The sequence below is a fragment of the Lissotriton helveticus genome, chromosome 11 (assembly GCF_964261635.1).
Source record: "Lissotriton helveticus chromosome 11, aLisHel1.1, whole genome shotgun sequence".
Lineage (NCBI taxonomy): Eukaryota > Metazoa > Chordata > Amphibia > Caudata > Salamandridae > Lissotriton > Lissotriton helveticus.
In genome coordinates, this window is record NC_136072.1 from 1,055,188,984 (window position 1) to 1,055,215,302 (window position 26,319).

The following is a 26,319-nucleotide window of genomic DNA, read 5'->3' on the forward strand; positions in this document are numbered from 1 at the left end:
CTTTAAAATCATACAGAAAGCAATCTGTACGCTTTACAGCCATTGGGAGATGGAATCTTTTGGACGCTCTCTCAACCAAGTTGCGGAATCCCCCGATGTCTTCGGGAGGGGAGTCCGCTGGATAATGCTGTGAAGGAGAGGGAGTAGGAATGATATAATCGTCCCATGGAACTGCAGGTGGGTGAGGATCCAGGATTTCTCCTTCCTCTCTCTCTCTTCATCTGAGGAAGAGGGGCTTTACTGGTCAGGAGCTTGTATTGAAGGGCATAGGCATCGTTGGCTAAAGTAGAGCTGGTGTTCCTGGGGGCTGCAGCTGAGGTGGTGGTGGCTCAATCTGGGCGTCTTGGGGTAGAATCCTCTGCCTATAGTCTGCCAACATGGCATGGAGGTCTTTGATTAGAGATGGTGGTATATGCGCCATTTCTCTAGAACGAGGTTCAGGAGAATATCCATTAGGTTGGTAATGGTGCTGCGGAACTAGATATGGTTGATAATATTGTTGTTCTTACTCCTACTCATACTCTTCCTCCTTGCATTTCACATGCAATTCGAAGGGCTATGTGCCACCCCATACATTCCATTGTCATCCTCATTCTCATTCTCTGTCTGCTGGAAGTCCAATAGGTGTGACAGAGGCAGCGGGGAAGTCTTAGCGAAGGATGAGCACTCCGGGTGGAAAAAGTTCTTAGACCCCCTCGTAATATTCGCAGTTGTTGGCGGTGGTGTCGACTGTACCATCAACACGGGAGAAGGAATATTCATAATCGGCGGTGTTGTTTTCGCCGGTGTTACCGTCGACGATCCCGTTGTTGACAGTGTCACCGGTTGATTTGCTGTCAGCAGGCTCTCCGACGGGATGGTCGTCGATACCACCGTCTTCATCGATGTTGTCTTCATCAACGGTAGAGATGTCGACGATGACACTCTCGTTGACTGCATGGGCCCCAAAATTGCAGCCATCGTCGTCGTTCCCTCTGTCGACGAAGCAAACAACGTTATTTTAATACTTGCCATTGTTGACTATCTAGGTATGGTCATCGTGGATGACGATTTCCTGTCCTTGTCCCTCACTGAATCCATGGAGTAGGCTCTGAGATGTTTTTTCTTTGTCAAAGGAGTGGTGGAAACAGATGTTGAAGGCTCTGAGGAGACGTTCTGGTGCTTCGCCTTTATAGAGCTCTTACTCTCCTGGTAGCATTTGAGGTGTTTCATGCCCTCTCCAGAGGTGTCGTCCTGGGATCGGATCTCTTGTGAGGCCTGGATAAGCCATCACGGTCCTCCTCAGAAGACTTTTGTTGCTTAGTGGATTGGAGCCACAGAAGCAGCCTCCCCTCTCTATCCCGCAGAGTTTCAGATGAAAAAGTATAACATATTTTGCCCTGCCTCAACTCATGAGACAGGTGGAGGTAATAAATACAGTGTTTATGAGGATCATCCACATGAACTCTCTTCCTGCCAAAGGTCTTACATGGGTGGAAAATGCCTTTCTTTTTAATCAAACATTTTGGTGCCAGTTCCAGTAGGAAGGGTACTGGAGGTAGGCTCTCCTTGCTTGGAATTTTTTCTTACAGCTAGGCTTGCATTTAGGACGCTCCGCGCATTTTTAAATTCCCGGTTTTGTCTTATTATTTATATTCATTTTGGAACACTGTCTCCCCTGTTTTTATCCTTGTCCGCATTGCCACATGTAAACTGTTCCCTCACCGCTACTTGGGCGGGCCGGTCCCTCGCGCTTTAGATCGGATTGGGCGCCATCTTGGGAGGGTCGGGGAAGTGCTCCATTGTCCTGCGCTCCAGCAGTCAGCTGGACTACCTAGAGCCCTATATCAACCGATTGTAATGGCGCACAGCGTTTGCGCGCAGCGTGTTCGCCGCAGCCACGCCAGAGTCCAGCCCGTCTGCGCCCGTCCGCGCTGAGGACGCCCTGGACGGCTGGACTCTGGAACTAAACGTACCTATGGCCTCCTCATATAGCTATTCTCGCCAGGACATGCTACGCCTGAAACCGCGAGGACTAGAGTGCTCGCATTCTTGTGAGCCTGATGCTTTTTACTCTCCCTTGCGATGCGGCTGTCAACATATTGGTAGGTCTTCAATACCTGCCCTCAGTCATCTATCGTCTGGCCTCCCTGTTGAGATCAGCCCCAAGACAGTGGGAGTAGAAGGCATTTTGTTAAACGCCCGCTCCTTTGTCAAAAACAAAACTATGTTCAGGGAGATGGTCCTAGATAGACAGCCTGCCTTAGTGTTCATTACGGAAACCTGGGCTAAGGACTCATCTGGCCCGGACCTAATCGAAGCGGTCCCTGAGGGGTACTGCTTGGTCAGATTGGACAGACAGGAACGAATGGGAGGGGGATAGCGATCCTTCACAGAGACTATATGCAATGTCATATCTTGCCCATACCCGACTTTCCGGACTGTTTCCAAGCTTTTTATTTCACAATAAAGGAAGCACAACGCCCCTTTTTTAATGGAATTTTACTATATCGACCTCCTGGCCCGAGGACCGATTTCATACACAATCTGTTACAGTCCCTGGAACCATATTTTGGTCGAGAAAATTTCTCCATCCTAGGTGACTTCAATTACCATTTAGAACGGTATGACTCATCCGATACCTCAAGCCTCATTGAGGCTTTGGGGTCCTGTGGACTCACGCAGCGAGTCAGCGGAGTTACACATCGTGCAGGCCACACTCTTGATGGAATTTTTTCCAACGACCATCGCCTATCCACCTTGGATCCTGTACATTTGTCATGGTCTGATCACCTTGCAGTTCCATTCCTTTTAGAATACCGCAGGGCAGAGGGAAGTGTAAAAGTGAATCATACAACAGAAACTGCCAGAAACTTTAGGAACATTAGTAGCGACTCTTTTGCGCCCTGGGCTGCTAGTTTTTCTATCACCGACCTGGATACTGTACAGACTGCGGTTGGTCATTTTGAACAGGTCACTACGGAGGCCCTGAACGAATTGGCCCCAGCACAGACTCGTCGCCGAGCAAGAAAGAGACCATCCACCCCATGGTTCTCTGACTCTCTCAGACTCCTCAGGCAAGAAGTGAGGAGGATGGAGAGGCTTTGGCACTCCAGCTGGGACTTCAAAAACAAGGAAGCTCACAAAGCTCTGGTCAGGAAATATAAAGCCGAGATTACTCAGGCCAAACAAGATTATTTTGTGGCCTTAACATCCTCGCTTTCCTCACCGAAGGAGCTTTTTAAAATTGTAGATTCTTTAATTACTCTACAAACTCCTGATCCGGTTGTTCCAACGCAAGATCTTTGTGATCGGATCGCTTCCTTTTTTCATACCAAAATTCAGGACATCCACACGGCCCTTGAGGAACAAAGAGTTGGGATCAGTGCGCCTTCTGCCTGGGTTGAGATGACTACAATCTCCCCTAGCACCCTTCCATCGAGCACACTGGACAGCTTTCCCCCGTTGGCTCTGCAAGACCTTGAGTTCTTGCTTAATAAGACCAAATCTGGCTCCCCCCTGGACATTTGCCCACTGAAAATTATCAAGCAGTGCAGGATTACTCTTCTACTGCCTCTGCTAGAAATTATGAATCTAGCTATGAGAGATGGTATTTTCCCCCTGGAGTGGAAGAGCGCAGTTGTGAAACCTCTGCTTAAAAAGGCATCCCTTGACCCGGAGGTCCTAAAAAACTTCTGTCCAATCTCGCTGCTTCCAGCTCCTGCGAAGATGCTTGAGATACACCTAAACAAGCACCTCGCTGCCTTTGTCGAAGGTTCGGGCTGTCTGGACTTTTCCCAGCATGGATTTAGGAGGGAACACAGCACCGAGTCGGCCCTCACCATCGTGCTCGATAAGATCCGCACGACAGTGGATGGGGGCCAGACCACCCTCCTGGTCCTGCTGGACCTAACTGCGGCCTTTGATACCCTCTCTCCCTCAGTACTTACATCTCGGCTGAGGGAAGTGGGGGTGAGGGACACAGCTCTTGACCTCCTGACTTCCTTCCTCGATGGCCGGGAACAAAGAGTCAAGCTGGGGAGGTTCCTATCTCCATCCCGACCTGTGCGATGTGGGGTCCCACAGGGGTCGGCCCTCAGTCCGACCCTATTTAACATCTATGTGACCCCACTAGCAAGACTAATAAGATCTTTCGGGATGGAGGTAGTCTCTTACGCGGACGACACCCAAATCCTCGTCTCTCTCTCCCATTCAGACGTACATACTGCCTCCAGATTTAGATCCTGTATGGAGGCGGTCGGTCAGTGGATGATCATGAATTCACTTAAGCTGAACGGGGAGAAGACCGAGGTGATGGTGTTTGGAGGGAAAGAGAACATCTGGTCTGCCAGCTGGTGGGCTGACTCGTTAGGAGTGTGTCCTTCTCCCACAACATCGGCTAAGAACCTTGGGGTGATGATAGACCCTGCCCTGGATATGAGCAACCAGGTGAGTAGAACCATCTCCACTTGCTGGGGTCTAATCCACACCCTACGAAGGATTAGGAAATATCTCTCCTTGCAGTCTAGAAAGCAAATAGCTGTCGCATTCATTGTTTCACGCTTGGACTACTGTAATGCGCTCTATGCGGGGCTTAACAGGAGCCTCCTGCAGTGCTTACAGGTAGTCCAAAATGCCACAGCCAGATTTGCTCTAGATGCTCCTAGACGCTCTTCGGCCACGTCGGCCAGGAAAGCGCTGCATTGGCTACCGGTAGAACATCGAGTCCGGTTCAAGGTCTTATGCATGACCTATAGAGCCATTGCAAAACAAAGTGACACGGGAGTTGGGTCTATCATTTCCCACTATATTCCAGGAAGGAACCTGCGTTCCTCCGGGAAACTGCTCCTGACAGTCCCCCGGATTCGAAGATCTAAGTGGGGTGGCAGGGCCTTCTCCACCTGGGCCCCCAAATGGTGGAATGATCTTCCGCTTGATCTTAGATCCCTACCTTCCCTCCAGAAATTTCGAAGGGCTTTAAAAACTCGCCTCTTCCTGCAAGCCTATGCGTAGGGATGTATATTTCAACTTTGATGTGATTGTTAGGCGCCTTGATACCTACGGGTTATTGTTTTGCGCATTATAAATTTTAATCAAATCAAATCAAGGGAAACTGCCTCTGCTAGGAGAATTCTAGAGGGTGCTAGCAGCTGATTAGCTGTATCAACATTTGGTCTTTTTTTTTTAAAAGGACATAGATAGGCTATTTTAAACATGGCTCAGGGCCATTCTAGTTTATAATCAAAAGAGAATGAACCACATAGCTTGAAAAAGCCAAGGTCTTTAAGTGCTGTACAAAGGCCCTCATACACACTAACTATCAAAATCACGATTGTCAAAGAACCAGATGGTCTCTCTCCAGGTGGAGGCAGGTTGATTGCATGGAGAATGGGAAACTCCCGCGGAAAAGGACCCAATGATAAAACCAATCCCCTACCCTTCTCAAGCGGAGAACCAAGAAATACCGCTGCCCATGGGTAAGAGTGTATGAGGGCCTTTGTACAACACTTAAAAACCCTGACTTTTTCAGGATACGTGGTTCATTCTCTTTTGATTATAAACTATTAAGCATGGAAGCAGAATGAATCACTGCTTCTTCCGCCCTTCTCTTGATTTTTTTTATATCAGGGTCATTATAGCCTATGGCATTATTTAAATACTACTTGATTATGTTACCGTGGTACTCCCATCTCGACAATGGGGAATGATTCAGGCATGTGAATCTATGAAGGATACCCCAATACTGGATAAACAGCCTGTTCTACAACATTTGTTGCTGTTCCACCTTTGGAGAGGGATGAACGTTAGCTTTTACCAACACTAGAGAGTCCATTAGACTAGCACTGTTGAGATTACACAAGATGCCTAATGCTTTCCACCATATCAATATCTCAGTTGCAAGCCAATGTGGTAAACAATTTCTGCCTTTTGACCTTGTCTATAAAACAAGTCTGGTAAAAATAAAAATGAAAAAAATGACATGAGTTGGTTCACAAATAATTAACTAATGATCAAGCAAATCATCAGAAAGAATGTTGAAATGCTTAATGAAGACAAATGTGCCAATTCTTAGTACAAGAATGAATATATATGTTGATAGCAATGATTTTGCCATTAGATACGAACGTTTGTGGTGTTTGCTGTTTCTAAAGTATTTGGTAGGTGCTTCTTTTAGGAAATTTTTTGTTTAGCGAAAATTATAGACAAATGCTGTAGTTTTAACTTACAGAAGATATTCCCTTAACCTTGAAGTCGTCAGTCTAAGTAATCTTTTCCCCTTGAGGCCCTTGTGTGCACATTAATGATTGGATATTTTTTTTAATTGTATGTACAGGCTGATTAAGCTCACATATTGGTTATTTGTAAAGGCATAAAGAGTTGTGAGGTTTCAATAACAAATCTATGGAGTGAACTCAACCCAAATGTCACTAGACAGCATGTGAAACACATTACAAAACATTTACTATAGAATTTTGTCAAGCTCCAACATGTTCACCTTGTGTCCACGTTCATAGCACTAACTTCGTCAATTTTGAGCATAATCTTCTCCGATTGATTCATTATGATTGTGTACCCATTTGCTTGGTGACTTTAGCACCATTCCTAGTCAGGAAGAGATTACAGAAACGTTTTTAAACAGAGTGGCCTCATTTATGGGGTACTCAAATATCTAAAAATCCATTGGAAGAAGCCCTACACGAAGAAGGATCTCTTCATGCCATATGTGCAATCGTAGAGCTTTGGTAATTTTCTTGTCTTGGAACCCTGTGCTTTCTAAATTCGGAAAACACTGCACTTTAATGCAGCCACATTGTTTGTAAAGGCTTTATTCTAACTGCCGGGTGGCTATTGATATAAGGTCCTGGTTGAGGTTTAGTAGGTAAGCATGTCTTGCAGGCCTGTATTTATGCTTTGAATGTGTGCAGTGGGTTTTGAATTGGATTTTCTATTTTACTGGTAGAGTACTTTCTGAGAATATTTTGTGCGGCCTTTTGAAACTTCTAATTCCTTTTGGGTTTTGGGTTGTGGATGCTTTAGAATGTGTGTGTTTACTGGCACCTGCATAGACTATGCAACAGTTTTGACCAGCAAACACTTGTTCTCTTGTAAATGCCATCTAACGGTTGGAATGCAAGAGTGGGACAAATTTCCATTGCATCTCATGTGAGAACGTTAAGGTCTAGACTATTGCCTTCATCTAAAAAACAAAATGTTTGTGAGCATAGCAATATAAAGCCAAAATGTCTAACAATTCGGACTGCACAGACATACCTTTCTTTAGCTTGCAATTCATCATTCATCTTAGAAAGCTGGGCAGAACTGTCCCCTGAAGAGGTAATCATTTCAGATATTTGCTTTTCAAGTTTTGCTTTAGATGCAGTTAAATGTGTTTCCTTTTCCTCTGCTTCTTTAAGTGATCGCTCCATTTCTAAATGAAAGACAAAAACCCCTTAATTTGCTAAATTTTGTAATATCTCATCTGAAGCACTGCCTACACTATGGAAGGAAAAATGTATTAAATGTCAATGAGCGCAACGTCTTTCCTCTGACAAAAACATACCCGTTTACAATACATCTCATTGAAATGTAGTTAAGATACCAGAAGAGCAGTTTGTGGTTTTCAGTGGACTAAAGTAGTATGAATGCTGCATTACAATTAAAGAAGGAAACTATAGGCAAGTACTAAGTGATCACCATACTAAGTGTGACTGAAATTCGCTCACAAATTACTACTACGAATCCATTTGAGAACCATCAATGCAAGTCTTATGATTACACTTAAACAGTATATGAATGCACATCATAGGCAAGTAGTCAGTCTAATTCCAAATGTGTACAGCAAAATATTTCACAAAGTATGCTTGAACACATTTCTACAAAACAGTTTGAGTCAAAAGGAAACAAGTGAGTTTGTTCTCAATATGTGGCACAACATTATCTGTAATCTTGTTTCGTACATGGTTTTCAGTATTATTTTTAAAGTGTAAACTTGACACTTCTGTTTACTAGAAAACCAGCTTTTCAGGGCCTTACTCCATACTATTAGATGGAGGAGCAGATCTCGAATTTCTGAAAACTACACATTATTCCCCATTGGTCCTTTATACTCTTAGGCTATCCTCAGAAGTGGCAGTAGCCCACTCAGATCATTCACTTGGGGAGGGATACCACCCATAGGGAAATACTGCTCACAACTATTACAAGAAGCTCAGTGTCTCTGGACTGGGTCCATAGACACAGAGCCTGCTTTCACCAGGTACAGACCTGTGCCCAAGTGAAGCTGGTGCCAGGATAGGGGCAGCTGGCAAGACAACAGCCTGGCCACCCACATGACCCAGAAAGCACTTGCCCAGGCTGGGGGAAGGGGGGGGGGATCCCTGGTGCCTAAAGGAGTGCATCCCTGCTTGTAAATTGTGTCTGGGGCGACCCCCAAGCAGGGATCCACTAGAGACATTTTACCTTTTCCAATGCTGCCTTTTCCTGTGCTGAAAGATTCTTGGGGCAGATTTAAGAAATATTTCTGATAAAACCAGAAACATTTTCTTTTCCAGTATGGTGGGTGACCCGTTCTCGCCCAAAGCACTGTGAAGGTAGTGCGGTGGGTGTTAGCTGTCGTATACCGCACTAAAGCTGTTATATGGCCGATCAAGGACTCTGCCAGGAGAAAGTTAGCAACCCGTGGTAACAGATGGTGCTGACTCAGTCACCTCACCCTGTGGCAAATTCTGCTTTAGCAGTTCCCATCTTGATCACAGGTCCATGGTCTTATTCCACATTGATCATATCCTGGATGCAGACAGGTGATTCTCAACTAACAGTATGCTTGGCAGAGGGGAAAAAAGTGCTTTATTAAGTCAATTAAAAATTGGAAAAAGTAAAAAACATGTCACTTCCAGAAAGGAAAACACTACAGCCTTGCTCAAAAGGAGGAAATGCCAGATACATTTATACCTACATAAAGGACACTAAAGCCAAGGAGCTGACTGTGCACCCATATACATTGGTACACAAGGGGCAGAATTCTCTTACGGAACCTTTTTTGTGTTTTTCCAAGTAAATCTCAACCAGTTGGGAAAGTAACACGACAGAGTAACATATATTTACCACATTTTTAAGTGCTATTGTTATTTTTATGAGAAGTTAGTTAAAAAGGGAAACTTGCACACATGTATAATACTGCTGCAGTTCAGCAGGATTAAGACATGTTATGGTAACTATTGACAGCATGGCTGCTGAACCCTGTAAGTAAGATGGTAAAGTCACCAAGGAGGCCACCATGAGGCCAGCAATGTTTCTCGGCATGGCAATCCAAATGCTGTGTACTATTCAGTGGTTAAAGGATTGTAATGAAATATCCCCTCACCCTTTACCAATTTCTCTCATCTTCGATTTGAGTCAATGTGTGGGCCAACGATAACATATCCTCAATAAATATGAAGTTTACAAGTTCTAACTATTGGACGGTTCACTTGAGTTTTCTCCTTCAAACAGTATAATTTTCAAACGATTGGAAACCACTTTAAATTACAGTGTAGTTTATTTAAAAATGAAAAATATCCTGCAGATCTTCTACATGCTGTTCCACCATATATTTTGTGTATTCCGAATGTTAAAATGTTCATCAAATCCTATAAATACTCCTACAACAAAAATAACAGCAATAAACACAAAAGCTGCAAAGTCAGTATAAAGTTTGATTTCGAAGACAATTTATTGTGTGTAAATGTTTACACATGAATAGAGCCGGATAGTACTAAGCTTAGAGTTATCAGTTAAAAAATTGCAGAGATGTGATTTCGAAGACAATATATTGTGTGTAAATGTTTACACATGAATAGAGCCGGATAGTACTAAGCTTAGAGTTATCAGTTAAAAAATTGCAGAGATGTGTTTTAGCATTAAGACCATTTAACTAAATCAGTTCTAAAGGCAGCTGCTCGTTCAAGCTTTTTTATCAGAGTAGACAAACAGCATACTACATAACCATAAAACCTCACCTGCAAACTGAGACTTTAATGCTGCTAATTCAGAGGTAATAAGTGCACATTGTTCATCTTTTCTGCTCACTTGTAAAACAGTTTCTGAAAAAAAAAAAAGAATAAAAAGTAATCCATATTAAGCTTTCAAATTATACAGTTATATCACATATTATTGGCGAGTTGTGGTGCTATAATTTGGCACACCGGAAGAAAAGCATTAGGAATCTGTTCCAACAAGGTTGCCGTTTAGTGTAACACTACATATCCAAGTAATTGTTTCCATGTTTGTTGAGTCTCGTTTTGTCAAGCAACACCTCAGTAATCAATCATATCACCTCAAAACATTAACTAAGTCTCCTCTTCATGGCTGGTGAAACGCTGCTGCAATCAACTTCTATTTCACCATAGTTCAACAGCCAGATGTGCAAAAGCCAATTCAAAAGGTGATTAGGAGAATGATCTTGCACCTTATTTGAACAACTGTACAGCAAAATCAACAATTATGTCTAATTGTACATTTTATATCCTATAGATCACTTTTTTACATGGACTCATTAATTTCAAGTACTTTTCAAGCAAGTTCCTATTTAAGATAAAAAGCACAATAAAGACAATGAAACAAACGCATTCTAAATTGTCATTGCATGTAGAATTTGAATCTATAATTCCGTTCCTTGTAAAAAAACATTTAAAGCTGAGCTAACAATCAGGTCAAAACTGTTTGCCACTGAATACATCCTACAGTATAATTCCCAAGCTAGTGTCAGAGCTAGGTGCAGCAGTGACCAATCAACTTCATATCATCACTGATTCCTTGACAATGGTGAATTATGTCTGTTGCTGACTTTAGTCTATCAATGTCCTTTGATACCCTCAACTACAAATCGTAATAGAAACTTTAAGAGACCTCATGGGTTTCGAAGATAATGCCCTGAACAGGTTTGAATTCTACCTCACAAACCAATAGAACAGATCAAGGTAGGCAGTATTTGCTCCACAATAATGACTCCAAGAGGTCCTTCAAAGCTCCATTTTAGCCGCACACAACCCTGATGTATGAAACCCAGGGAGGTAGCATTAAAAATTCTGGTGCATTAAATTACCAATACATGGATGACCGTGAACTTTATTTGTACGTCTCCTCTCCACCCCCAATATTTCTCCTCTAGCTAAAAACTTTGGATTACAGCACACCACTTTAAATTTGATCCCAACAAAGCAGAGTTTTTACTGGTCTTTCCTTAACTTTTCTCCACCCTTGTTCGAACTAGGCTGCAATTGACATATCTTACAATTCAGACAACCATCACTGAAAGCTATAAGTATCTTTGACGTACTCAAACACAAAAACAATATGGCCTTAAAGCCAAATATCAGTTGAGAATCATCCACGGAATTAAACCCTTTTTACTTGAACAAGAGAAAATTGGCCAATTAGATTGGTCCTGCGCTCCTATCCAATCTTCCCATGTGGTCAATAGCAACATACCCATGTCCATTGCTTGGGGGCAAATGGAGTCTAATAACCTAAACTTGGCTCTGCACCCATTTCCTCGGACTGTACTAATAATTATTTTAATTATTATTATGTAAATCTAAATCAATGTGTGAACAATCTACAAGTGGGTCATATTTTAGTCCTCATCTTTTTTTTTTTTTTTTACAAATTCTACATATGATTTTTTTTTTAATGGCTTTATTTAGCGATGTAGCATTATTTCACTTTTGAGTGGACCAATCCCTTAAACCTATGGCAATTATATGCCACTGTATAGGAGGAAATGCTAGAATGTGCATGCTGGTTCAAATTAAAGAGAGGCATTCACTAAATAATAGCAAACAACATCCATGTTAGCGGAGGTGTAGGACATATAATAATACTTTTTAACAATACATTTCTTTTTGCGTACGCTTTGTTGACCACGAATAGTGCAAAGATGTTTGGTGCTGTAAAAAAAGTAGCATTTGCCTCTGGAATACTCACTATCCACAAACAAAAAGGCAATTTTCTGGGGCTTTGCTTTGTAATCTGACATAACAGAGCAGTGCCCAAAGGCTGCTGTCTTGCCTTGCTTTATTGATGTGCCTGCAATATTCTGACAGCATAAACCTTACTCCAATGTGCACACTAGCACAGCACAGCAAATCTTTTAATTACAACAGAAGCAGCTCATCTAGATGTGCACCGCAAAGAACTATATTAAGTATGTGATTTTGGTTGGAAATTCGATCTAGGATACCAGGAGCTGATTGGGGGGGGAGTTTAGAACATAGACAAAACACTATGGGCCCTGATTTCGATGTCGGGCGGACGACACAGACTCAGACCTACCAACACACAGTCAGCGGTCCCGACCGCCTCATTGGGGTTCAGTCGCAATCCTATATTTCACTATGGGAGCATTGAGGCGGTAAACCAGCGTAATGCATGCTCCCACAGTGAAATGGGAGGAGGTCTCATCCCTGCACCCCTTGGCAGGAACCTCAAGGATTCTGCCACAAGGTGCAGGGATCCACAGGGGGCACCATAGGTGCCCCATCAGCCTCCAACAGAAGGCCGTGCACAAAGGGTGCCCTGCTGTGGGCCCTCAAACACACTTTCCGACATGGTTTCCATGTCGGAAAGACAGACATGGAAACCATGTCGGAAACAGTGCATTGTAATCTTAAGGGCGGAAAGGCCTCCCCTTGAGATTACTAGCCGGCTTCCGACTGGTCGACGGGCTCTCGAGCCTGTTGATGCCAGCCGAAATGACCGGCCGGTTTCCTTTCCGACCGCCTCCATCATAATGAGCCGGTCGGAAAGGAAACCGAGCGGCCCATTATGATGCAGCCCATTCAGGGCCGCATCGTAATCGGGACCCATATGTTTGATTGTATTTTAATTATATTTTGTAACATTGCACACAGTTTAAACATCTTTATTTTAGGGCATACGCACAATTACTGGTTTTATTAGCCTCCTAAAGCCAAACCATTCTACAACAAAGCAAAATTAAAAAAAACTTCTAAGTCATTCGAACAATAAAAACCTTACCTTGCATAGTCAGTTGCAGACACTCTGCATCTTTTGTGGTTTTGGTAAATGTTGTTTTCTAAAACAGAATCAAATTCAAGAGTTAGAATTAAAGTTGGGGCCAGGCTAACATTCTGAAACACGAAATGCTTTAACCCTTTGTGTGCTCGTGACGGAACCGCCTGCGCCTGCGCTGACGTTCTAAAGAGCAGGCGGGGCCGTGACGGAACCGTTCCGTCACAAGCACAGCTCACCTGAGGGCCGTGACGGAGCGGTTCCGTCATGAGTACTTGACCGCCGCGCGGCACCGCCTCCCCCTTAGCGCTGCGGCGGAATAGCCACCGCAGCTAAGGGGTTAAAGAGGTCATTATAAAAATATCTGAGAGTACACCATGTCTAACAAGTCCACTCAAATCCCTGTTAAAGGATATATGGTTTAAGCACGCACTAAATATATGAGTGGTTTCCTGGGTGTCACAAACATCAGCATGAAAAAGGACAGTGTGACTTTCTCGCCTGAAAGTTAAGCTAGACAGTAAACTCACAAACAAGTTCCACAAATTGGCAGTGGTGCTGAAACACTTTTTAGAGTGGGGCTGCTGTCATCAATGTTACATCAATTAAGTTGGAGGGTTGGTGAAAACTCCAACCTTCACACAAAGAACAAGTGTAATAAATGTATTCAGTAAGAGATTGAAAGGGGTGTAGTATGTAGCTGGTAGTGCATTTTGAAACATACTAGTGCAAATACATTACTAAAGCATAGAGTGATGTACACTGTCATTTACAGACAGCACACTTTCCATTGCAACAGCCACTACATTTGCACAGGCATATTATTTTTACATCTAAAACGATATCGCACAAAAACAATAATGTGTGGAAATCAAGTTTCACTGAAGATGTATCAGCCTTTCGAGTCACAATCTCAGTACCTCAGCAAGATTGTCCTATAGTTCACTTTACAAAATACACTCATTTGGCAGTCAAAGAAAGCAGAAACCAATACACACAGTAAAGAATAAGCAGCAATTGTCAGAAGATGTAGCCTGACTTTTGACCTCAGTCTCTGTAACAAGGTAAGTGATAAAAACAAAATATAAAGGAATTTTTTGTGCTCATTCACCTTTTGAACCCCAGCATGGTTATTTTGGGGGGTGCTGCAACACCACTTCCCTTACTTGCAACACCTATGCAAAGGTTTAACTGCTACTACAAAAACACGATCTCTGATATTGTTCGGAAATATAAGAAAAGTTCCATACCTTCGGTTACGCCATATCTGGTAGAGACTATTTAGCCGCAGATTCCTTACTTTAGAATTATACCCAGGCATCAGACTGGATCAAGAAATCCTTGCGCAGTACCCCTGCAGGCCGCTTGGAGGCGTCCTTAGGCTTCACATCGTCAGTGCCAGAAGCCATGTGTGTGGTGCACCTCAGCACCCTGACATCAGTTTCTTTTTGCAACCTTTCTATGACAGAAGCACAGAACCGCAAAGGATGCTGAGGTACTGGTGGGCAGCACCAATGTCCAGAATGGTGACCCTATGCAGAGAATCCATTCGCAGAGAGGGTAGAATGGGAGGGTCTGTAAGGACTATACAGCTACACAATCTCTCTACCAAATAAAGTGTTACTGAAGGTAAGTAACTTGTTCATTTGATAGTGACTTCTAGCTGCAGGTGGATCTGCAAAAAGATTAGACCAAAAGGCCCGTCACAACGAACCTGACTATCCATTATGGAGTGCTTGGTGAAAGTGTGCAGAAATGCTCACATTACCGCCTACAAATGTCTAGGATAGGGATCCTGCAAGCTAAAGCTTGAGTAGAATGAGCATGCAAACCCTCATGGGGTTGCTTTCTGGCAAGTGCATAGCGAAATTTTATGCAGAGAACTATCCATTGTGAGATGGCCCTTTTCTACACAGATGTCCCCATCTTCTCCCCAAAGTAGCCAACAAAGAGTTGAATGTCCACCCGGAACTCTTTAGTTCAATCAATGAAGAACAATAAAGTTTGTTTAGGAGTCAAGTGGTTGAGTCTCTCCTCTTTTTTTAGAAGAGTGAGGTGGAGCGTAGGTAGATAGTGATATTTTGACCCACTTGAAAAAGGTACCACCACTTTTGGGGGAAAGGGGGCACGAGTTCTCAGAACCATTTTGTCTGGGTCGAATGTAGTGTACAGAGAGTCCTTGCAGTTCGCTGACCATCTTGGCTGATGTTATGGCCACCAGAAAAGGCATTTTGAAGGTGAGCATATGGAGTGAACAGATGTAGAGAAGCTTGAAGGACGCACACATTAAACAGGTCAACATCAGATAGAGATCACACTGGGGCATAATGAATGGTTTGGTGTTGAGGTCCCTGTAGGAAACAAGTCACAACGTGTGACTTGTACAAAGAAAGTTGGTCTGGCACTCATAAGAAAGCCGGAATGGAGGGGCATGGCTAGCGACCAGACAAGATGGCCACAGCTTAACCGAGCTCCGCGACAGACGAGGCCTTCCCGGAACAATCCGGTCATTTATCCTGACTATAGACGGTGCTGCTCTGAAGATTTCGAAGCGGAAGAGCTTCCGACGCAGATCATGCCCCTTATCCCTGATAGCAAAAAGATCGCTGAGTTCTGCCGCGTAGAAAATAGCGGCCTGGGACCGCCGGCAGCGCAACGTGTGGCCGGAGTGTGAAAATCAACAGCGCTCCAGCAACGACAAGCACAGCGTACCATCGGCTGTGGGGCCTCCTGCCCCCGGACATGAAAAGCGGACCCCGGGTCGCACCCGAAGCGGGAAAGACCGAGGACAGCCGGAAAGACGCCTGCATCACCGGAGCTCCCTGTAAAGTAAAATCTACCCGAGGTCCACAAGGCTGTAAAGGAGGATGTGCGGACGCAAACGGCTCAGGAAGGGGAGAAGCGGACACGGTGATCACCAGCTCTAATCTGCCTGTGTGTCGCCCTAACGCCGGAGTTGGGAAGGTGCGGTGCGACCTGCAACCCACAGGCGACTCTCGGACCACACGACCACAGAAGCCCCTAAAGACCCTGCAGGGAGCAAGAAGACCCCGAAGTAAGTTGGCACATCGGTAATGGCACAGAGCTCTAGAGGACCTACGCCAGCCCTAGAACAGAAGCCGACCGGGCACCCAGCAAAACCAAGGCGGCAAAGCCCTTAATAAATAGTCAAGACAAGCCCTACCAAGGCACTCAAGCCTATGACAGCCGAGACCAAAGCAGTAAAGCCCTAAAAGCAGCGCCCAAGGAGAAGTGAGGGCCCGCCCAGGGACATTACAAGTGTACGGACACTACATTAAGAGGAACACCGCACAGTAACCTACGCCAGGCACAAACTGTCTATGATAATGAGTGGCGGGGGGCCCAAAGTGCAGCAGACCCACAGACTGGACAAATATGCCTATACCAAGGACCCCCCAGACACCTCAAAAGGAGACGGAGCGCAAACAACAGCCCGACCGGCTGACAAACCCGAGGGAATGGGGGAGGTGACCCTCCAAGATGTGATGGCGGCCCTGCGAACAATGCAATCCTCAATGGGCACAATCTCCACGCATATCTCACTTCTGCGGGCGACTTCGCTAAAATGTCTGACCGATTGGTGGAAGTTGAAAAAACTACGGCGGGGCTCTCTGCAGACACTGCGATTCAGAAAAGGGGGTGGTGATGAACAGAGTGCCTGAATTAAGCAGACCACTCTTACCCAGTCCAAAGATCAGGGCTTGATCCATCACCGTTTTTTAGCTCACTGCACCATCCCAGCTCAGAACTTGGCTATATGCAAATTAGTCTGTTCCTGTCCCAGTGCATGATGGGAACAGGGCAAACCAAACTACCAAGCCAATTCTTATACTGGGAAGGAAACAAGCTTCCGGGGACCGGTTTCTGCCATTTCAGGCGTCGTCGGCCCGGCTTGCTTGAATCCTGATGGTGCAATGAGCAAGGGACTCACATCCGAGTATACCCTTCCACGCTTATGTTGGACAAAATGATTCAGAAAAGGGGGTGGTGATGAACAGAGTGCCTGAATTAAGCAGACCACTCTTACCCAGTCCAAAGATCAGGGCTTGATCCATCACCGTTTTTTAGCTCACTGCACCATCCCAGCTCAGAACTTGGCTATATGCAAATTAGTCTGTTCCTGTCCCAGTGCATGATGGGAACAGGGCAAACCAAACTACCAAGCCAATTCTTATACTGGGAAGGAAACAAGCTTCCGGGGACCGGTTTCTGCCATTTCAGGCGTCGTCGGCTCGGCTTGCTTGAATCCTGATGGTGCAATGAGCAAGGGACTCACATCTGAGTATACCCTTCCACGCTTATGGTGGACAAAATGATTCAGAAAAGGGGGTGGTGATGAACAGAGTGCCTGAATTAAGCAGACCACTCTTACCCAGTCCCTGATCTTTGGACTGGGTAAGAGTGGTCTGCTTAATTCAGACACTCTGTTCATCACCACCCCCTTTTCTGAATCGCCTCTGCAGACACTGCGACGCTGCAGCAACAAATGAAGAGACTAGAAGACGACAATAAAAAGATGAAGGCCAAGCTCGACGACCAGGAAGGCCGCTCCCGGCGCAACAACGTACGCCTGGTAGGAGTGCCGGAAAAAGCAGGTGAACCAGCACTAGATCTTTTTGTAGAAGATCATTCAGAACCAGCTGAAGCCGCGGGGACTATCCAATTATTTTTCAGTGGAAAGGGCTCACCGAGTGCCCGAGGAAACGCCGCGTCCGGGAGCACCACCACGGCCGATCTTGGCGCGCATCTTCAACTACGCCATTTTGCAGGCCGCGCACATCGCCCCGCCGATCAAAATCGATAACTCTGACATTGCCTTCTACACTGAATATACTGCGGCCGGCACACAACAAAGGCGTAGTTTTAGGGAGGTCAAGAAAGAACTGTGTGTCAGAGAATTGAAATACTCTATGCTTTTTCCAGCGAAGCTACGAGTAAAATCAGATGGAAAGACGTGGTTCTTCGAAACACTAGGAGAGGCACGGGACTGGCTAGAGGGGTGGAGACCGGCCAGAGAACCCAAGAACCGAGAGGCTACGCAGAACAATCGTTGAAATGAAAGGATGGAACGCAAATTGATGATACCTGCGGCAAACTTGAGATTTTGGACATCTAAGGAGCAAAGACCATGAGAACAATAACAACGACTACTGAATCGAGGCATCCCAACTGTGTCGCTGACACTGGCCTATTGTTGAGTGACGAACTATGTGGCGAGCTGGGACATTAAACGCACAAGGACTGGGACATGGAATTTTGAGGTAAAGAAGACTGATTCGGGGAGTGGGACTCCACAGGTAGGATCTACCGAACTAAACAGCAGCACTGTACAGACAATATCAGATGGGGGGCGTGGTACTGTTCGCGGAAGACTCACCCCCACGAGTAATGTGGTTTGTTTGAGACTTTAAGCACTCTGCTCAGTTGGGGTGGTGGGATGTTCTGGATCCGCCGGGCAGGGAGGCAGGGAGGGGGCACGTGTTTTGGGGAATGGAGTATTTGACCGGTTCTGTTATATTTTGATTTTTCCGTTTCTAAGGGCACACATGCTGTAACAAATGGCTGCGGTCGCACTGAAGTTGTATGACTGGATCGTATGTTACTAAGTTGTCACTTGAATGTAACACCTATGACTACACAAACCCAACAGGGCGCTAATCAGCAATTGATTCAACTGACTCCGGGGACCCCATTGACTGTGCTGACCTGGAATGTGCGGGGGTTGGGAGACAAGGTGAAAAGAAGCCTGGTGCTACAATATTTAAACGATGCACACTTGCGGTAGCCCTCTTGGAGGAGACGCACCTAATGGGATCCACTTGTAAGGCCATGGATAGATGGGGATATAAAATGGTGGCTCACGCAGAGTTCTCCTCTGGATCTAGAGGTGTGGGAGTGCTTGTTAAAAAGAACATCCCGCTCATAGTGCATCAGACACGGGTAGATGACCAGGGCCGCTTTGCGGCAGTCACTTGCCAATGGGAAGGGCAGCTGTTTAATTTGGTCTCGGTGTACATCCCACCATCCCTACATACAATGGCACACTCCGCCCTTCCTGCATTCTTACTTGCGTTACCGGATGCGTTGATGTTGATTGGGGGCGACTTTAATGATATAGTGGACAGTACGATAGATAGGCATCCCACAAAACCTACAACACCCCGTAGTCGCCGTATGACTGGACTTATAGAGGCCCTGGGGCTCACGGACGCCTGGAGGTATAGACACCCCAACACTAGGCAATACACCTTCCACTCCGGTGTACATAATTGTCTCACACGCATCGACTACTTCCTGGTCTCGGCGGAAGGTCTGGGGGGGAGTAGACGAAGTAGATATTCGTCCTAGGGGTATATCCGATCACTCACCGGTACGGTACTGTTACAGTACACACGTCATCAGGCTCTTCGGCGCCGTGTGTTTACCATCCATCCTAGCTATTTACACATACCTGAGGTGCTAAAGGGTCTTATAGACACTACTAAAAAAAAATTCCAAGAGGATACGGGGTCGGTGGATTCACCCAGAATTTTATGGAAGGCCTATAAAGTGGTTATACGTGGGCAAGCAATAGCATCGGTCACGGGGCATAAGCAGGAAAAGCAAGCAGAATTAGACAGACTCAAAGCTGATTTAGATAATGCGACGGTACAGCATGCAGCTCACCCGACGCCTCACACTGCACAAAAAGTACGGCTTAAGCAAAGCGAGTTTGTGGCATACCAGAGAGAAAGGGTCTCGGTCAGACTTCAAGCCACGTGCCACAGGGTGTATGAACTGGGGGATAAGGCGGGAAAAATGCTAGCCTGGCTAGACAAAAAGGAGGAAGCAGATAGAATAATTGCACAATTGAATACGACCGCGGGTTCCCTGGTGACGGCCCCCAACGATATAGCAGACACCTTAGCTGACCATTTTGAAAAGGTATATGCCCCCCGCACCACGTTCACAGTTGAGGAAGCGCATGAATATATAAAAGGTATTGCCATGCCGCAACTCACACCAGAGGCGTCACTCCTTCTAGAGGCCGACCTCTCGGTTGAGGAAATACAGATGGCCATTTGCTCCCTTGCGTCTGGTAGAGCAGTCGGACCAAACGGATTCCCAATCGAACTATATAAGCGAACTGCGCAGGTAACGGCTCCCTTCCTTTTGAACATGTTCCACGACAGTCTTCAGGCTGGTGAGTTGCCATGCGATCAGCGGCTGGCCATGATTACAGCAATTCACAAACCGGGCAAATCCCCGGCGGGCTGTAGCTCCTACCGCCCAATTTCTCTAATTAACGATGAACCAAAGATACTGGCCAAGTTACTGGAAATGCGGCTGACCCCCCCCACCTTTCGTCTCTGATAAACCCAGATCAATCCGGGTTTATGCCTCAGCATAGCACGGCACTCAATTTGCGACGGCTGCACGCGGTGTTGGCTCGGAGATCCTACATTCAGAAACCCGCAGTGATCCTCTCACTAGACGCCAGTATGGCGTTCGATACGGTGGAATGGCCGTATTTGTTTGCAGTGTTGCAGCACCTGGGCTTCGGCCCCAAATTTTGTGCCTGGATCCGTTTGCTTTATAATAACCTACTGGCGCATGTGGCAGCAAATGGGCACATTTCTAGGGACTTCCCGCTTGCTCTGGAAACACGGCAGGGATGCCCATTATCCCCCCTGTTGTTCACGCTGATATTAGAGCCGCTCGCGGCATGGCTTAGATGGGAGCCTTCTATCCGAGGACTTCGGTGGACTAATGCCTGGGAGGATCGTATATCACTGTATGCTGACAATGTATTGTTGTACCTCACCTCCCTTAGAAAAGCTATCCTGGAACTGCTGAATGTATGTGAGAAATTTGGTAGGGTATCCGGGTACATGATAAACTGGTCCAAGTCCGTCCTCTATGTATTGTATTTTTATATAGCGCACTTCTACCCGGAGGCCTCGTAGCGCTGTATTCATACCGCTGTGGAACCCATCCTGGTTTTCCTGTGAAATGTCCACTCCTGGGCACCCCCAAGGTGAAGCCAGGCATCCACAGCGCTGCGGGGGCCGTTGTGGAGATTAAGCAAGCTATTGCCCAGAGTCACAGAGTGGGACCCATGATTAGACTAGGCACCGAGGCGAGAATTATCAGGTCCGGGGAAATTGAGTCCAAGAGCCGCCGAGGCGGGAATTGAACCCTGGTCCCGGGCCAGACCTCTGCATCAGGGTCTGCCGCTCTAACCATTGAGCCACGCTTCTCCACAGCTCCATGTGCTGACTGGTCCACCACCACTACTGCCTGCGGACCGTCCGTTGCGGATCACTGACGAAGCCTTTAAATACCTGGGCATTTATGCAACGTCTGACTTCAACGAGTTTTATACAAAGAATTTAAAGACCCAATTAGACCGCTTTAAACGTGATGTGATGGTGTGTCGCAGTCTCCCCCTCACACTGTTGGGGAAGGCGGCACTATATAAAATGATGGCACTCCCGCGTTTTGTATATATGTACTCGAAAACACACCGTTTCTGGTCCCACTGGCCTACTTTAAAGCCATAGCGGCGGAAGTTTCCAGCCTACTGTGGGGAGGCAAGTCGGCACGGATTGCCCAGGATAAACTGGTGCGCAGCTGGTACGACGAAGGGATAGCGCTTCAGAACGTGGAGCTGTACTATTGGGCGGCCCATCCCAAACTAGTCAATTACTGGTTACATGCCCCACAAGACGAACCGGCGTATCATGCAGACAGGCAGGGCCTAGAAGGGAAGGGACTGATGGGGAATCTATATAGTCGCCGCAGACCCCCACATTTACTTTGCCCTACGGCACACACAATTCATATTTGGTACCAAGCACAGACCCGCTTAAAATGTGCAGGAACTGTCACGCAAATGACACCATTTTGGGACTCACAACGGCTGGGCTGCCTACGTAGGAGTAAAGGGTTTCAAAATTGGGACAATATAGGTCTCTCTGTAGTGGGTGATCTGTGGAAAAAGGCGGCAGCTACAGCACAGTATGGCATAGCACAGATGAAGAAATCTAAATATTTCCAAATCCGACATGCGATCCAGACAGTAATACCACAGGGCACCTCCCTGCAGGAGGCCACCCTATTAGAGGATAGACTTTTGACAGAACACATGACGAGCAGGGCGGCGTCCTTGACGTACCGTAAAATAGTCAACAACTTGTCAGACCCAACGTCCAAGCTGAGACAGACCTGGTCCCGGGATGTGAGCGACTTTGATGAGTCCGAATGGCAGGAAGCCCTGTCCTCACCTCGTGAGACGGTGACACCCTCTAGGCTCCGGTTGGTCCAACTCAAGGTACTGCACCGCACGTACTACACTAGAACAACGGTTTCTGTGATAGGAGCGGCCCAGCACAAATACTGTCTTCGCAAATGTGGGGAGGAGGGCACGTTTTATCACACTATCTGGGACTGTACACACGTTGCGGCATATTGGGCCAAAGTAATGCGCACGATTTCCCAAGCAATAGAAATCTCGATCCTACCAGAGCCAAGGCGTTGTCTGCTAAATGTGTGGGAACCGAATGACAAACCACCAATAACAAGATTGGGCTATGCTCGGTATGATGATGGCGAAACGTAATATTGCTATTTGGTGGGGGTCGGATGCGCTGCCTACGCTTCAAAAATGGTGTAGAGATATGGATTAAGCGATGGTGGCAGAGAAGGCGGTTTTTATTCATCGCGGATGTCCTCGGAAGTGGCGGAAAGTGTGGGGGGCGTGGAACAAGTTTAGAGGATACATCTGTGATCCGCCGGAAATTGGTGCAGAGGTTGTCTCCCCGTAGTGGGGATGTACTGACATGGGTGGAGGGGAAACGGGGTTATATGTGTGAATTTGTCCTTAACAATATATGGTAGTGAGAATGTGTAGTGTTGCTCTGTAACTTTGATGTGTTCACAGCTAATAACGAATCTTGATGTATGTATTTTCGCCCTGATTTATACCTTAATAAAAATAATTTTTTTTAAAAGAAAGAAAGCCGGAATGACTGAAAGATAGCCTTTGACAATGCCCAGAGCAGAGCCTTCCTGGGCCACAGATAGAATAAACGATAAAACCTGGGATAAAGTTGCAGAAAGAGTCCACATTCTTGGAGCCACAATATGTCACGAATGTGTCCCAATGGCAGGAGTACACCATCTTGATGGAGGCATGTTTGAGTGCCAAAATGACATTACAAACTTCGGAGGGGAATGTCAAAAGCTGTTTACTGTCGCCGCTCAATCGCGAAGCATGAACGCAGAGTGTGCACAGGTTTCGGTGCAGCACCCTGGCCTGCTGCTGCAACAGGAGATTATTCACGGAGGGGAGCCTGATTGGAGGGCCTATGCTCAAGCTCAAGAGCATAGAATACCAAACTCTCTGTGCTTAATCTGGAGCCACAAGAATGACTTGGGTCCAGTTGTTCCTGCTCTTCTTGAGAACTCTGGGCATGAGCGTTATCAGTGGAAATCGTACAAAAGGCCAGAGCTACACTCGAGATGAAAAGCATCTTCAAGCGAGAGCGGATTGGCAAACTCCAGTGCCCAACAATGATGAAATTGTGCGCTCTGGGTGGTGGCGAACATAGCTAACTAAGGTTTTCCCCAATCTTGGAAGAGATATTGCACCACCTCCAGATGGAAACGCAATTTGTGATCCGCTAGGCATCAATGGCTGATTTTGTTTGCATTGGCATTCAGAGCCCACAAGGTGTTGAACCACCAGGGAAATACCCTGATATTCCAGCAATGTCCAGAGAAGAAACGCCTCTGGACAGAGAGTCCACAATCCACCAACCCGTTTGTTACAGTACTACATGTCAGTAGGGTTGTATGCAAACACCTGCATCAGCCTTCCCTTGATCGAAGGAAGAAAGGCTTTCAATGTTGATGTGTAGTCTGGACTTCACCAGAGACCAGAGCCTTCTGATATCCACCTCTCCCAGACACATCTGCCACTACAGACAACTCTGGTTGGGAAAGGGAGGGGGTCTGCCCTGACCCAGTTTGTTAGCTACCACTGCAACGTTTTTGCAGTTCCCTCCAAGATCTGGACTAGGTTGGAGAGATTTCCCGAATGCTGCGCCCACTGGAACTTCAGGTTCCACTGCAGAGTCCACATATGCAAATGGGTATGCGTCACCAGCAGGATGCAGGAGATCATGAGACCAAACAGCCTCAGGGTCAGTCTCACCGAAATCCAGGATACAGGCCGAAAAAGTCAGAATCACAGTGTAACGAGGAATTGAATGGTGTTGCGGTTCACACGTTCGTTTCAGTACTGGGACCGGAAAAGTCGAAGATGCTTCAACTTCTTAGACTTCTTTCGCTTGAGGAACACAACCCGAAGACTTGGAATGGGATGAACATCTGGAGCAGCTTTGCAAGAGGTCCAAACGCCCTTCCGAGCAATCAGAACGCTTAACGGCACACTGTCGTCAGGCAGCAACAAGCTTCAAGGAGCATTCCTGAAGCACCTTGGAATTTATGGTGCGGCAGACGTCACAGGTTTTGGAGTCGTGGTCATGCTCCAAGCACCACAGACAGAACTGGTGTGGGTCTGCCACAGACATCTGCCTCTGACAGGCACCACAGGGTTTGAAACCCGCTCGTTTCTTAGGGGACATCCTAAGCACACAACAAGAACAGTTCTCAGGAAACATCTTTGACAAAACATAGAAAACAGTCAAAAACTGACGGGTAGTAACTCTCTCCGTATCGGAGCAGACTGACACATAGCACCCATATAGCCGCTATGCACGTCACTTTTGGCACAGACACAGACGCAGACACAGAGCCAAACGAAGCCATCTACTGGCACGCAGTGGTACTGCTAAAACATTAACGTATCCAGTCTAACGCCTGGGGATCATTCTAAGGTAAGGAATCCGTGGCTAGAAATCTTTATCAGATACTCTAGGCTGAAAAGATGAGAATAACAGCATCCAAAGAGTCTGCCTTGTCTGTCTGCTCTTTTCATTGGGGAGGGGTACTGAGAAAACTTATGAAGTAGTCCAACTTGTCAGTATCTCATCTAGATTCACAGGTGCTAGCCGAACAAGTACATGTCAAGCAAAAAATATTATCGTACATGTCAACGTTACTGGTTGTTTAAAATGAGTTCAGGCACACATTCCGTCCTTCCTGCAGCCTGTTATACTGAGTGAAAATTGGATATAAACTGAACCTCTGATATATGGAAAAGCACTGTAACAATCCCAGATATAAATAATTCTTTCCTCATATCCACCAGTTAAAAATATGGTTGTACTCTGAGAAAAGAGGAAATTGACTTCAAACAGAAAAAAACGAACAGGATAGTTCTAACTTCATTTTTCAAAACTACAAAAAAAAAAAGACTAGTGCAGTCGAACACGCCAACATAAAATAATCCACATTCTCGTCTCATGTGCACTATCTTCCTTCCTTACGTTGCCTATAAAACATGTGTTCTTCTGTCCTCTACTCTGCGATGAAATTACATTTGAAAATAATGATTAAGGAATATTTAGGGAGAAAACGACAAAACATTAACAAAAGTCTCACTTTCAGACGAAAATAAATATTGACTTACTAAGCTCTGCAGTTCTTTTTCCAATGAATCTTTGACTTGACTCACTGCTTCCATGTTTTTCTCAAGGTTTACAATTTTGTCATCACGCCCTTGTAGTTCTATGGCTAAGTCAGAAGCCTAACAGGGATATTATATGATGTGAACAAAAATTACTGAAAAACAGTACCACAGTTAACATATAATAAAAAATGATAACATAAAATCAAACATTAAAAGAAATGAATAAACAAATTAAGTACACAAACTGCATGTTGGAGTTTGACTTTTTATTAGCCATGTCATGGGCTTTGTATTAGACAGTAAACTGGTGTCAGTCATTTGGATAAGGAAATATCAAAAGAAAAACATCTAAATCGTAGATTCTAAAGTTGTAAACCAATTAAAGTAATCAAGTGCATGATATATGAGCCAACTTTATCAATAATTTTGGTTCTTATGCAAAGCACTTGCAGATTTAAATAGTATGGGCGTAACTACAAGAGCCTCTTGATTCCAAATGCGGTTATACCTCACTGAGAAAATGCAATACCGTGGGGAGCAGTAATTCCCAAGTGTTTTATTTACTGCACTATTACACGTTAGATCCTGTTTTCCACACATTTCAACAGGTCTTTCCAACTGCCGCTTAAGAGGCGATTAGCATTTTAGCATATTACACAGTTTTCAAAAGGAAGGCTTCCATAACATGATGTTCCACTTGGTGGAAAGCAATAAATGTCAAGCAATACAAG

General features: G+C 45.6%; 1 protein-coding gene across 10 annotated transcripts in view; it reads right to left on the bottom strand.

The window, feature by feature from the left end:
• Positions 1–26,319, bottom strand: part of CLIP1 (CAP-Gly domain containing linker protein 1) — a 771,076-nt gene that overhangs the window by 435,685 nt on the left and 309,072 nt on the right. For all 10 annotated transcript variants that reach the window (XM_078667570.1, XM_078667568.1, XM_078667562.1 and 7 more), the window contains 4 exons: positions 25,589–25,705; positions 12,997–13,054; positions 9,978–10,061; positions 7,252–7,408 (listed from right to left, as the gene is read on the bottom strand). In XM_078667570.1, the coding sequence (XP_078523696.1) occupies positions 7,252–7,408; positions 9,978–10,061; positions 12,997–13,054; positions 25,589–25,705 (416 nt within the window). The remainder of the gene's footprint in view (positions 1–7,251; positions 7,409–9,977; positions 10,062–12,996; positions 13,055–25,588; positions 25,706–26,319) is intronic.